Here is an 11295-nt window from a genome sequence, read left to right as displayed (position 1 = left end):
TCTTAAATTACAGGTGTTGGTTGGTAGTATTATAAAGACCATAGGGTGTCTAGTAACACAAATATACTTGTTTTCGCCTTTATATCCATGTAGGACAAGCCCAGGGACGATCTCCAGATCATCAGAGCTTAATTAGACAAGAAGCGACGATGCTATGATGTTTAAATGCTATATCTGTCTCGGCAAGGCAAATCATGTATTCATTTACCTGGATCAAAGGGCCACAAATGGATATACCTCGGTCTAGAGCGAAGAGATAGTTTGCGAAGTGGAAACCCAGACTAAACGCGAGCAAGAATAAAGATCCCGGCAAAGGGCGATAACACTGGGGGAATATACACAGAAAAACAGAACACAGAATTCAAAAAAAAAACTGGAGAGACTAGCGCGAGGGCAATCTGAAATCACCTAAGGCCACCCCGCTGTAGGAGAAAAGCTAGACCCAAATATACGAAAGCACATGGAAAGATCAGGAAAAAAACAAGGGGGCGCCATCTCTATTTTCCGTTGGTACGGAACCGTTCAGGAATTTGAGGCATAGACGACGGGGAACCAGTCTCCGATCCGTCGTTGTCTTCCATTTCCTCGTCCAAATCCTCGGGATGGCTAGATGTCTCAAGTCAGCTTTCAAAATCGAGATATCAGTGCAGCACCGGGATCAACATACGCAAGTAGCTCCTTGATATTCCTCATCTCATAGTGCCTCCTCCGCTGCTGCTCGAAATGAGCGTGCCGTGCGCGGGCCTCTTCAGTCGTCAAGAGCGGATCATGCTCAGGCGCCTCGGCGCCATTTGCATCTTCCCCGCCGACCTGAACATGCTTCTCGCTCTTGTGCGAGTCCATACTCATGCTACGGTCACGGAAGACACGAGCGTCATCGTTCATAGCAATATCCTCTAGGTTTTCCTCGGGCTCACCGAGCTCCAGGTCGGGGATTTCATCTTCTGCCACAGCTTTCCGGGGTTTGGTCGACTTGTCCAGCTCGTCGACGAGGAGGCCCTGCGCATCGATGAGGCGTTGCTTTGCATCGTCGAGGCGCATCTGCTCCTCGTCTTCGCTGGGGTCGTAGTGGGGGGCGTAAGGAGTCTTCGGTTCGTCGATCTTCATCTTCGCTGTCTTCTCCTGCTCGGTGAGGTACAGGTTCGCTTCATCCCACTTTAGGCGGGGCTCGGTGTCGTCATGGGCGCTGGCTGATGACTGTCGGCGCGACTGAGACCCTGGGCGGGTGGACGAGGATCGCCGGCCTGCGTTCTGCAGGGTGTTGAGGATGGTGATGTCCTTGGTCTCCTCGGGCTCAGATATGGTTAGAACCGAGGGTGGAGCGGTGGGTGCCATCGGAGCGGAGGCGGTTTGGAATGGGTTGGAGTTCTTGAGGATGCCTGTTGAGTTGGCGCAAGAATGCACCGGTCAGATCCTCTCGTTGCTGTCGGTCACCATCTGGTGCTGATGTAGTTTGGACTTACCTCTTGGCCGCTGGTGCACATCATCGGAGCTGTGCGCCTTGCCCGGCATGTGTGGTGCGGTAGTCATGGTGGGATGGTAGTTAGGAAAGACCGAGTGTCGCCCGATTTGCAAGTGGACGAGGTAATAAGAAGACTGATTTCCAGGGGTGGGGAATAGGGGAATCAAAAGGATGTGGCCTGTTTTATTTTGATTATATCACAGGCTTCAAATTTTGCAATCCGTGCGGGAAAAAAAAGAGGCTGAGCACCGCCTGATCTGATACGGGGAAAAACGGATGAATCAAATGAGCCTGACTCAGATAGATAAGAGTCAACTCACAGTAGTCACTAGTCACGAGTAGCAAAGGAAAGAAGAAGAAGATGTATAAGGTCAAGTTGGTGGGGGTGCAAATCCACTCGATGACGTCGGCCCGATCATCTACCCGATGCATCCAGCTTAGCTAACGTTTAGATGGGAGATAACTATGGGAGGTTGAACATGATATTGTGAGGTTGTCCAGGCAACCTCCTCCTTAATGCTATACGACAGCCTTGAAAACTGGCCAAACTGTCAGTGACGCTTTCGTCCTGATCTTCAAAAGCTAGCATGAAAGGATACGAACATTACTGGTAAATAGACAGGAAAGGAAATATAACATTAAACTGAGATTAAGACAGCAAACCGCCTAGTCTTCCGATGTATTGAAGAACGCCAGTCATGTTCCAGAGCCAAGCGCAGACGGAAATCCGAGGCAAGAGTCTCAAAGTCCACGAATGTTAAAAAAACCCAACTAGATCGCCCGAACAGGGGTATATGGATATATATGCATCGACGCGATGTAAAGATAAGAAAGGAAAGAAAGTCAAAGAGAGAGTGAGAGAGAAAAGGGGAAAAATAAAATCGAACCAGCGAAGAGAAAGAATGAGAGAAGAAAAAAGACACAACAAAACGAGAAAAGACAGGCCAGAAAGCCTCTCATGCGATTGAGTCAAACTCCTCACGCTCACGAAGTCGGTTCCGAGCAAGAGTATCACCACCACTGGCCGACAGCTGCATCCAGTGCAGCGCCAGACACATACTCTGCGGATCCGATTTAGAGTCTTTGTCCCGTCGATACATCATCTCCGCCTTGAAGGTATCTCGGGGGAGGGTCAGAGGGAGTGTTACGCGTGGGAGAAGCTCCGGGTGGGTCAGATAAAGGATTGCAAGTTCGCGTTGTGCGACTGGGTTGCCTTCTTTGGCAGTGATGATCCACATTCCCGCTGCGTCTTGGATAGCATGGCCAGGGCGGGATTGGAAGTCGGAGGCGAAAGGGGTATGACGACGGGAGAGCTCTTGGAAGACGATTCGGTCGGCGATTTCAACCATGCTGTGGCAGATCTCTTCTTTGAGGCTCAGTGCGGCCAGACCGAATTGGAGGAATGCTGTCCCGCAATCCGTCTTGTTTAGCTGATCTCCTGGGACGAACGCGGAGATAAACTGTAGGTCCCTGAAAAGGGTCTTCGGCTTCATTTCTAGGATGAGATCCCGCAAAGCTGCTACAATTTGTGCTTCGGACGGAGTAGAGTAGTCAGACCGTCGGGAGCCACATGTGACAGACTCGGGAGGAGAGGAAGGAAGCAATGGGTCCATCTGTGGTAGGTTGTTGGGCCGCACCTCTGAGAAACTGTGGCGAGTGGCCCGATGAAGTTGCGGACTGCTCCTCATCCTCTCACCTTCGCCCGGGGAAGAGTTGATATCAGTAGGGCAATTGGCATCTTGGGGCGAAATGAGCGACGCAACCACCAAGGAACGCAAGTCCCGCAACGCGTTGAGCTTCACAAAGGGATTTCCATGACGCGAGAACACTTCAATCAGCCGGCGGAAGACCGCCTTGTATGAAAATGCCGACTGTCCGTCCGATTCCATAAATGTCTGCGGTAGCTGCGACGAGGGCTCCACACGAGGAGCTTTGTGTTGGGATTCACGAAGGTTACCCATAGACCTGCTCCGGCGACCTTTCAGTGAACCACGTTGCTGACCAAGATGCTGAGAGCGCTCGTCATAATCGACGTAGAATTTCTGGACAGCAGCTCGTCGGCGCATTTCCACCTGAATGCGTTTCTGGTTCAGCGCATTGGTGAACCAGGCGTCAGTCTCACTACCGCAGCTCCATACCGGAGAGCCCAGATCGCTCAAGAGGAGACTAGTTAGTGTCTGTCTCAAGTCATCCATGAACACCGTCTTCCCATGCGGTTTGCGTTCGACACGACGGGGCTGACGGGTTGCCGTCTCACTGAACATAGATGGTGGCCGCGAGTACACGCTCGACGCGCTTGCGGCATACATAGGGTGCTTCTGAGGTGCAGACCAGAATGTACTGTAGGTGTCACCGGTAGATGTCGAAGCAGCACGGCCTGGTGAGCCTCCGAGAGAAGACATGTCAACTGAAGGCAAATCACGCTGAGGCCTCCATTTATCGGAAATAATGCTTTGGAAAGAGGGCTTGTGACCCAATGACGGGATATCCGGAGAAAGACGAGACGTAGGATCGAGCAGAGGTATATTGGCACCGTAGAAGTGGGAAGCAGAGTTTGTGTCCTCGCTTGTGGTCGTTGAGGGCCGAGGAGTGCTCGGCATGGACATTCCTGGGAATGTGCGAGAGTAACCTTCATATTTCGAGCGTTCCGTCTGGAAAAGTTCACTTGCCCATAACACCGGTGTCTCGGTCATCGTTTCACCCACTAGTTTATTGATGCTCATTCGGACCTCGTAGCAGAATCGATGAATTCTTTCTTCTCCCTTGCAGAAATTGTCGATGCCGTTGTGCGATAACCATTTCTGGGTCAGCTCGACTTGCTCGTCAGACAGCTTATTCGGTCCACCCTGGCTACTGGGTGCCTTCATCATGTTCATAACTTGTACTTCGGGTTTCTGGAACAAAGAGCCACCCAAAGAACGTGTTCCGTAACGAGAACGCTGTTCTTCGGGGTACTGGTTGAAGAGACGGGCTGAGTAGATCATCGCTTTCAAAGCCATAGCCACGTGTTTAGCCTCCTCATATCTGATGGAGTTCTTGACGTCGCTCATGTACCACATCTTGTCTCGGATCTTGCAAAAGGTGGCCGTCAGGTCTTTGACTTGAGTCTGGAGTCGGCAGAGACTGTGATCGAGAGACACAAAGTCACTCTCGCAACGCTCAATGACAGCTCGTGATTGGATCAGCGAGCGACTATAATTCTCATGCATCGGGCCCAAGATCCATGAATCGTCTGTCGACCTCGATGAGCTAGGTATTCCCCGTTGCCCAAGCTGCTGTGAAGCATTCCACCAGTAGTGTGCGCCAACAAAATCAGAGTCATGATGGCAGCAGAACATCGCTTCGTTGAACCGCTGCTTCAAGGACATGGCGGCCGGCTGCGTAGTATTCCGTGAAACGAATTCATAGTCGCCCACATCTTGAATGCGGTTTTCTTGGACAAGTCGAAGGATCGCGGTCTGTAATGCTTCGTGATTTTCCTCCAGTCCTAGCGTCGTGGACTGGGTATCATCTTCACTTTCGATAATCGGGCCCTTGGACGTTTCATATCTACTATCAGGGAGAAGGCTCCATGTTAAGCCATGGCCGTCTGCTGCAACTGAGAAGATAGTCCAATGCTCATCGGAGGGATGCTCCAAGCTCAACCGCTCATTGGGATGGTCTAAGTCGGTTAGTTCGAATCGAATGCGAGCGGCCTTTTCAGACAGGCTATTTTCCGGTGGGAAGAGAGAATGAGTCTCCATAGAGAATATAGAACCGATATTGGATGTATGTTTTGAACTTGTGTCGTGCTTGAAACGAGCGAATCCAGAATCTGTAAGTGAGTCTGGCCGAAGATTGAAAGATGGTGGACTGGATGGCCAAGAATTAACTCCTGCAGATGCCGGGGAGGAATGCAAAGAAGAAGGCGTCTGTTGGAAGAGAGTGTCTAGGAGTGTGAGGACATCTAAAGCAGACATCATCAAGAAAGTTGAAGAAGACTTTCGTCGAAGTGGTGCCTGTGAAGAGGGAATAGAAGGATCAATCGAGACCTTTGATGGCATCGCGTCATGGAATCGAGAGAGCATGTTCTCGATACTGTCCTTGATTATCGGACGAGGGGGTGAGAAATGATTCCTTGAATATATTAGCAACAGTGTCGCATCGGCAGAGGATTCAGGTGACGTACATTGAACGCATAACAGCAAAGACTTGAGCGTAGGCACGGTGTCCAACCTGGTTCAGCAATTTCTCGCGGGCATCCTTTCTGATATGGAAATCTAAGAGAAGACCGTGGGTCTATCAAAGCAATAACAAATTGGAGTCAGTTTCGCAAGTTCACCAAGGGCTAGAGGCTTATATACCTCAGGATAGGTCAATGCGCGATAGAGGAACTTGGAAAAGAACCATTGGAGAAACAAAAACTCCAGGAAGCGCCTGCGGGTCTCGGGGTTATTCAGCTTCCGCAAAACGGCTCTTGCAAACTGCAGCACGGCGTGAGGAAAGCCGCCGTCCGGGTCATCAAGTACAGAGAACAAGCCATCCACAGCGGAAGCAAAGAATTCCTCTGCAACATCCGTGCGCATGGGGTCCAGGGAATCCATGGCAAAATCCAGTCCGGGTGGAGTGGCTATGGGCTCTAGGAGAAAAGCACCGGTTTGTAAAATGTCCATCAGGTAGAGTTCAAACTTGGAGCGGGCTTTCCAAGTGCTGTCGGTGGTCCAGGAAGAAAGGATCTGGCCGATCAGAGGATAGTATCTACTACTTCCGTTGGACATTAGTTGAGCGCAGACGGACGACCACACTTCCATACGCAAGCGGGCTTCAGACGTCCCTGGGTCCAAGGGAGCGGCAAAAACGTTAAAAAGAAGTACAGATAATGGGTCAGTCCTCTCAAAGGCATAAGCGTGGTCCTTGAAGGCAGTGGACTGAGTCTGGCTCTTGTTCAAGAAAGACTGGGCCCGGGCCCGGGAGGTGGAAGGAAACGCAGGATCATTGGTATCCAAAGCAGTGGCAGGAGAAGTAAAAGCAGCCAATTGGGACGACGACAGGCTTTGCAACCGGTCGACCAAAAACTGGGGATCAGAGCGGACCAGCCGCAAAATTTCCAGGAAGTCCGTCCGAGACTGAGGGCTCAGCTGATGAAGGAAATCCGGGAAACGGCCAATGTCAGTTCCCAAGGATGGCTCCCCGTCCATGGAGTCTTCGGTCTGGCCATCGTTGGGAGCCGGTGCAGAGCATGATTCCTGGAGGTCTTGGAGTGTATGGTAGAGAGCAACAAAACTGGCTTTGTCATCATGGCGGAGGGCTTCGACGAGACCTCGCTGTGCAGTCAGCCCGACACGAACCATACGCGCAGAGACGCCAATGGACACTTTGGTGGCACGCAGGCGCTTCTCCAGTCGCTTCCTTTGGGCCTGCTTGCGCTGGTTCTGGTGGTAGCGAGTGGCAAAATCTTCGAATGAAATCTGAGGGACATCTTCCACGGGTACAGGTATGATAGAAGCCATCGCGGGTATGGGATTGTGTCCATTGGAAGGAGCGGCCACTACCGTGGCACTGGCACGGCCCGAGCCACCCAACTCACCTGGCCCCACGTTCAACGGAGATTTGACGAATGTGGGCGACATGACTGGCGATCCCGGAGGTGAAGGAGGTAAAGGCACAGATGCGGGATCTTGCGCCCGATACGACAAGGGACATGGTGTATTAACCTTGGGGAAAGTAGGTATTTGCTCGGCTGGAGCTGGTCAGATTGGGCTGCAATCACAATAAGGGGGTATAAAGATAGGAGCGCCCCTCTTTCAGCGTCCCAGCCCCATATAAGGGAGAAAATGCGCAAAAACATAATGACGTACTGGTTGTAGAATGCAAAGAGGACGAATGATCCTCTTGGTGTTCTACCATCTTGCCATTAGCGACAGACAGTCGCAAACCCCCCCTAGCCGACGGATCCCTATCGCATTCTGAAATGAAACTCAGGTGCTCAGAGTGACACTGCACTCGATCGGCGGAACAGGTGGTTTCCAGGATGACTGTGTGGGAAGAAAAGGCGGGGGAAGAGGAAAAGGGAAAAAAAATAAGGAGGGAAGAAGGGTTTGTTTTCAAATCCAAGTAAAAATAGGTAACTAATGGAAACCCGGAGTATAAAACCAGAAAAAAAAGGCCGGGATTCTGAATAGAAAAAAGGAATCCTCGAAACGGACAGTTGCAGACTACAAAAGTGCCAAAAGCCAAGTAGAAACGACTTATAAGAACGACGCTAGCAGGGTTAAAGGGCCAGGTACCGAGTACAACGAGACGATGCGTTGGCAGTGCAGGGAATGAGGTGTCCATGCGCCCCTCATGCGCCCCTCGGATTTTATAGACGTGTACTTTCTGCTCTTACGTATCCTAAAGGCCTATTTTACACATATGTGCGACATACTAAATAGGGATCGGAGAGCCTATTAAATCACCCACTGAGGCCTAAAAGGCGAGAAATACGAGATGTCATAGAGTGGCAACATGCGCACATGCAAGGGTATCATCCTGGCTTATATACATCGTCCTACGACACGCACAACCGGCATTGATTTCATGCAGCTAACCCGGGATACCCCGACTCCTAAAATAAATAAAAAAAGCAAAACTGTTGGATCATGATAGGTGAATCGTTCATGGTGACATTACAAATGCTTAGGTACATCCAAACTCCGTTCGTAGGTACTCGTGTAGGTAATTCAGCATACTCTCACCGACAAACCCATTTCTTGTCCACTTCTTTTTGTCCGACACGAGCAGCAACCTGGTTCAGGGTAGCTTTAAGTGTATCTTTGGACACCTTAGGGAATCTAGATACACCTGGATCAGTATATGCTCTAATAGAAGCGGAACTTAGCGGAGATGATAGGACTAACCGTTTCTTCAAAATCTCGACCAACCCAATCTTACTGAGATCGCTGCCTTCAACAGCTTCCTTGAACTCTGCAAGTTGGTCTGGCGGGAATGGCCGTTTCGCTTTCGATGTGGGAGGTAAAGCACTGCCCGTCGCCACTGCCCCTGGGACTGCAGGAACAAGGAAGCCGTCTAGGGCTGTCGCGGGTCGCGCTTTCCCAAGTACTTGATCCACGGGCTTTGCTCTTTCCCAATATGCAGTCGAGAAGGGGTCGATGGGGAACTTGACCCCATCGGATATAGTCTCTATCCGATAGGCCTCCATTTCAGGCTCGACTCCATTGGCCGCCCACTTGATTCCAGTAGAGACAGGCTCTAGATCACCAACAATAAGACGACGTTTGCCCTCGGCAAGGGCATCATCCTCGTCATCTAGGAAGCCTTCGAGATCATCTTCGCCCTCTTCACTGCCTTCATCTTCTTCTTCAGAGTCCAGCTCTTCACCTTCTTCGGGTTCTTCCCATTCCGCCTCGGAATCATAATCATAATCAGTATCCGGCAGCCCTCGATGATAAGGATTTCGCGCAAGTCTTCTCGCGGATAACTCGGACACGCGACGGGTATAAGTTCCTTGATAGGGAGGGCGGATGTCCTCGCCAAACTTGAGAGACTTCATCGTGACCTTACGTAGAAGTTCTTGTGGCCTCGAAGTTGGCATTATGCTCTGATTTTGAGTAGGCTGAGTTTCGTCAGACCTTTGTAGCTGTAATAGTATGTCTCTGACAGAGGTCGTTGGCTGACGCCCGCGACGGAAAGGAATTATCTGGAAGACTTCCGTGGGACGGAATGGATGTGTTTGGGTGTGGATTTCGTTGCGTAGACATGAATCGATCGTTTCGTGTACGTGATTGAGGGCTTCGGTGTCACGCTCGAACCGATGAGGGGGTGCCACAACTGTATGCGATTGTAAAAAGAAGGCAGGAAACTCTCGCTCATAGTCAGACTGCGCGCCACGAGTTTCGCAAGAGGAATCGACGGGAGTAGATGCCTTCTTAGGCGAAGGAGCCGTGAATACAAGTCCTGATGAGGCCGAAGGTACCGATGGTTTGGTGAAGAAAGAGTTCAGTTTCATTTGTGACTGATTGGTTAGTATATGGGAAGCTTGCTGCTAAACCAATTGTCAATGCCACTTACTCGGGTCTTCTTCTCCTTCTCCTCGTCCTTTTTACGTTTCTCTGCTTCCCTGGCAGCCCTTTCATCTTCTTTTGCTTTCTTCTTTTCGTCGCGCTGCTTGCGCTCTTCTTCACGTTGGACATCTTTCTTGCGCTTTTCTTCCTCTCTGTGTCGTTTCTCTTCATCACGCTCAGCGTCGCGCTTCTTTTTCTCCTCTGCCTTCAGGCGCCTCTCTTCTTCTCTCTTGGCTTTCTCCTCTTCTTTCTTCGCCTTCTCTTCCTCTCTTTCCGCCTTCTCCTCGGCCTTCTGGCGCTCTTTGGCTTCCTTTTCTTGTTGCTTGGAATCTGTGCCAGCAGATACTACCTTGCGTTTCTTAGAGGCCGGCGTACCAAGCTCAGGATTAGAAGCAGTATTGGTGCCTGGGGATGTTGATTCCCCAGCACCATCTTCATTTTGTTTATGTATGGTCCTTCTCATCACGATTTCGACCGAGGGGGGAGGTGGAAGATTACGCTTGATCTGAACTTGCGGGGAAGTAGTGTTGGCAGGCTGGGAGGCAAGAGATGGATCGCGATTTTCTTGATTTCCGCCGTCGAAATCAGTCAATGGTCGCTTCGCATTTGGCGAGGGTATATCGGCATCATCAACCTCGTGAATTGAGCGTTTTCGGGGACCGGATGAAGGTGAAGGTGGTGCGGGAAAGGACCGGACCGACTGCATCGGCGATAGAGATGTCTTGGGTACCATTGATACGAGAATAGATGGAAAGAGTTGGTTATGTAGGAATCCGAAGTCTCAGGAGCGTAGGTAGGTGAGGAAGGGGCGATGGGGACAGACTGTCGTGTGATAGATCGCGACTTCAGTTCATGAGTGGTTTAGGTCGTGCCAATCAGGGGAAAGCGCGACTTGAAGGGACAGACAAAAGACAATTGGTCTTCAATCTCAGAATATCGACTTCGCTGTTTGATGAACATATGGAGTACGGAGTAGATGGGCCAACACTGGGACGCGTTAATCGTTTCGCGCTCGCGACCGATAAGCACGTGTGTGCTTATGTAACCAATATATGTGCCCACCTCCAGGGCTGGGGCAGGGCCGAGTGCCCAAGTGCCCGATGGGCGCCGTTTTATGTGGGGGTTTTCAGTATGCTGTACAATTTATGGCATCATTGTGGACTCCCAAGGTCAATATGGAATGAGTATGATGTTGTGTGTTTTTCAATATTTTCAATATTTTCAAGTTGCGTATGTCTTTCTGTTACTGTCGTGGTTTAATTACCTTGCTCTATCCTATGCAAGAAGCTACAACAAAAGCCCATACCACTCCACACAAGTTATCCCAAATGCAAGACGGATTGAGATGATCTTTGGTTTGAAAATTAGGTACTACCTCTAAATTAAGAGAAGCTAGGCCATATGACGAACGCCAGGACGGCCCGTATGCAGCCGGAGAAGGATGAAGACAAGCCAGGAAGCCAATCTATGGAGACCAGCAGTGCGATCGAGGATATACAACAAGACAAGAAAGAGGGAAGCCTAGAGAGAAACAGAGATGTGGCGCTTTAAATGAAAAGGAGTAAATCAGACAGCAAACGTGCAAAGATATGGACAAAGCAGAAGGACGCATTGGTCTAAACCATCAAGATTTGCCAAATGGGGTCGGTGTGGAGTTGCAACGAAATAGGTATTATGTGCAGTTGACGAGGCATAAAGAGAAACCACGTGAAAATCATAAAAGATAGAAGGCGGGGCGATATGGGAAGGAGATGAAGGATACAAGAGTTGGCAGACGCCGTATGAGAACGA

General features: G+C 50.4%; 3 protein-coding genes across 3 annotated transcripts; all 3 read right to left on the bottom strand.

Annotated features, from left to right (window-relative positions):
* Positions 1–497: 497 nt before the first annotated feature.
* LCP9604111_5456 (PP1-complex regulatory subunit GLC8) lies at positions 498–1530 on the bottom strand (the record flags this gene model as incomplete). The annotated part of the gene is made up of 3 exons (XM_039073268.1): positions 498–606; positions 668–1379; positions 1464–1530. The coding sequence occupies 3 exons, from the start codon at positions 1528–1530 to the stop codon at positions 498–500; spliced, it is 888 nt and encodes a 295-aa protein (XP_038928418.1).
* Positions 1531–2418: 888 nt separating this feature from the next.
* On the bottom strand, positions 2419–7348 carry LCP9604111_5455 (uncharacterized protein; the record flags this gene model as incomplete). The annotated part of the gene is made up of 4 exons (XM_039073267.1): positions 2419–5578; positions 5631–5740; positions 5806–7181; positions 7300–7348. The coding sequence occupies 4 exons, from the start codon at positions 7346–7348 to the stop codon at positions 2419–2421; spliced, it is 4695 nt and encodes a 1564-aa protein (XP_038928417.1).
* Positions 7349–8174: 826 nt separating this feature from the next.
* LCP9604111_5454 (putative chromatin assembly factor 1 subunit A) lies at positions 8175–10237 on the bottom strand (the record flags this gene model as incomplete). Its single annotated transcript, XM_039073266.1, has 3 exons — positions 8175–8274; positions 8341–9455; positions 9512–10237. 3 exons carry the CDS (start codon positions 10235–10237, stop codon positions 8175–8177), a joined length of 1941 nt encoding a protein of 646 aa, XP_038928416.1.
* Between the last annotated feature and the right edge of the window lie 1058 nt (positions 10238–11295).

The sequence above is a fragment of the Penicillium roqueforti genome (genome assembly GCF_015533775.1).
Source record: "Penicillium roqueforti strain LCP96 04111 chromosome Unknown scaffold_13, whole genome shotgun sequence".
Classification (NCBI taxonomy): domain Eukaryota; kingdom Fungi; phylum Ascomycota; class Eurotiomycetes; order Eurotiales; family Aspergillaceae; genus Penicillium; species Penicillium roqueforti.
This window is presented reverse-complemented; position numbering and strand designations above follow the sequence as displayed.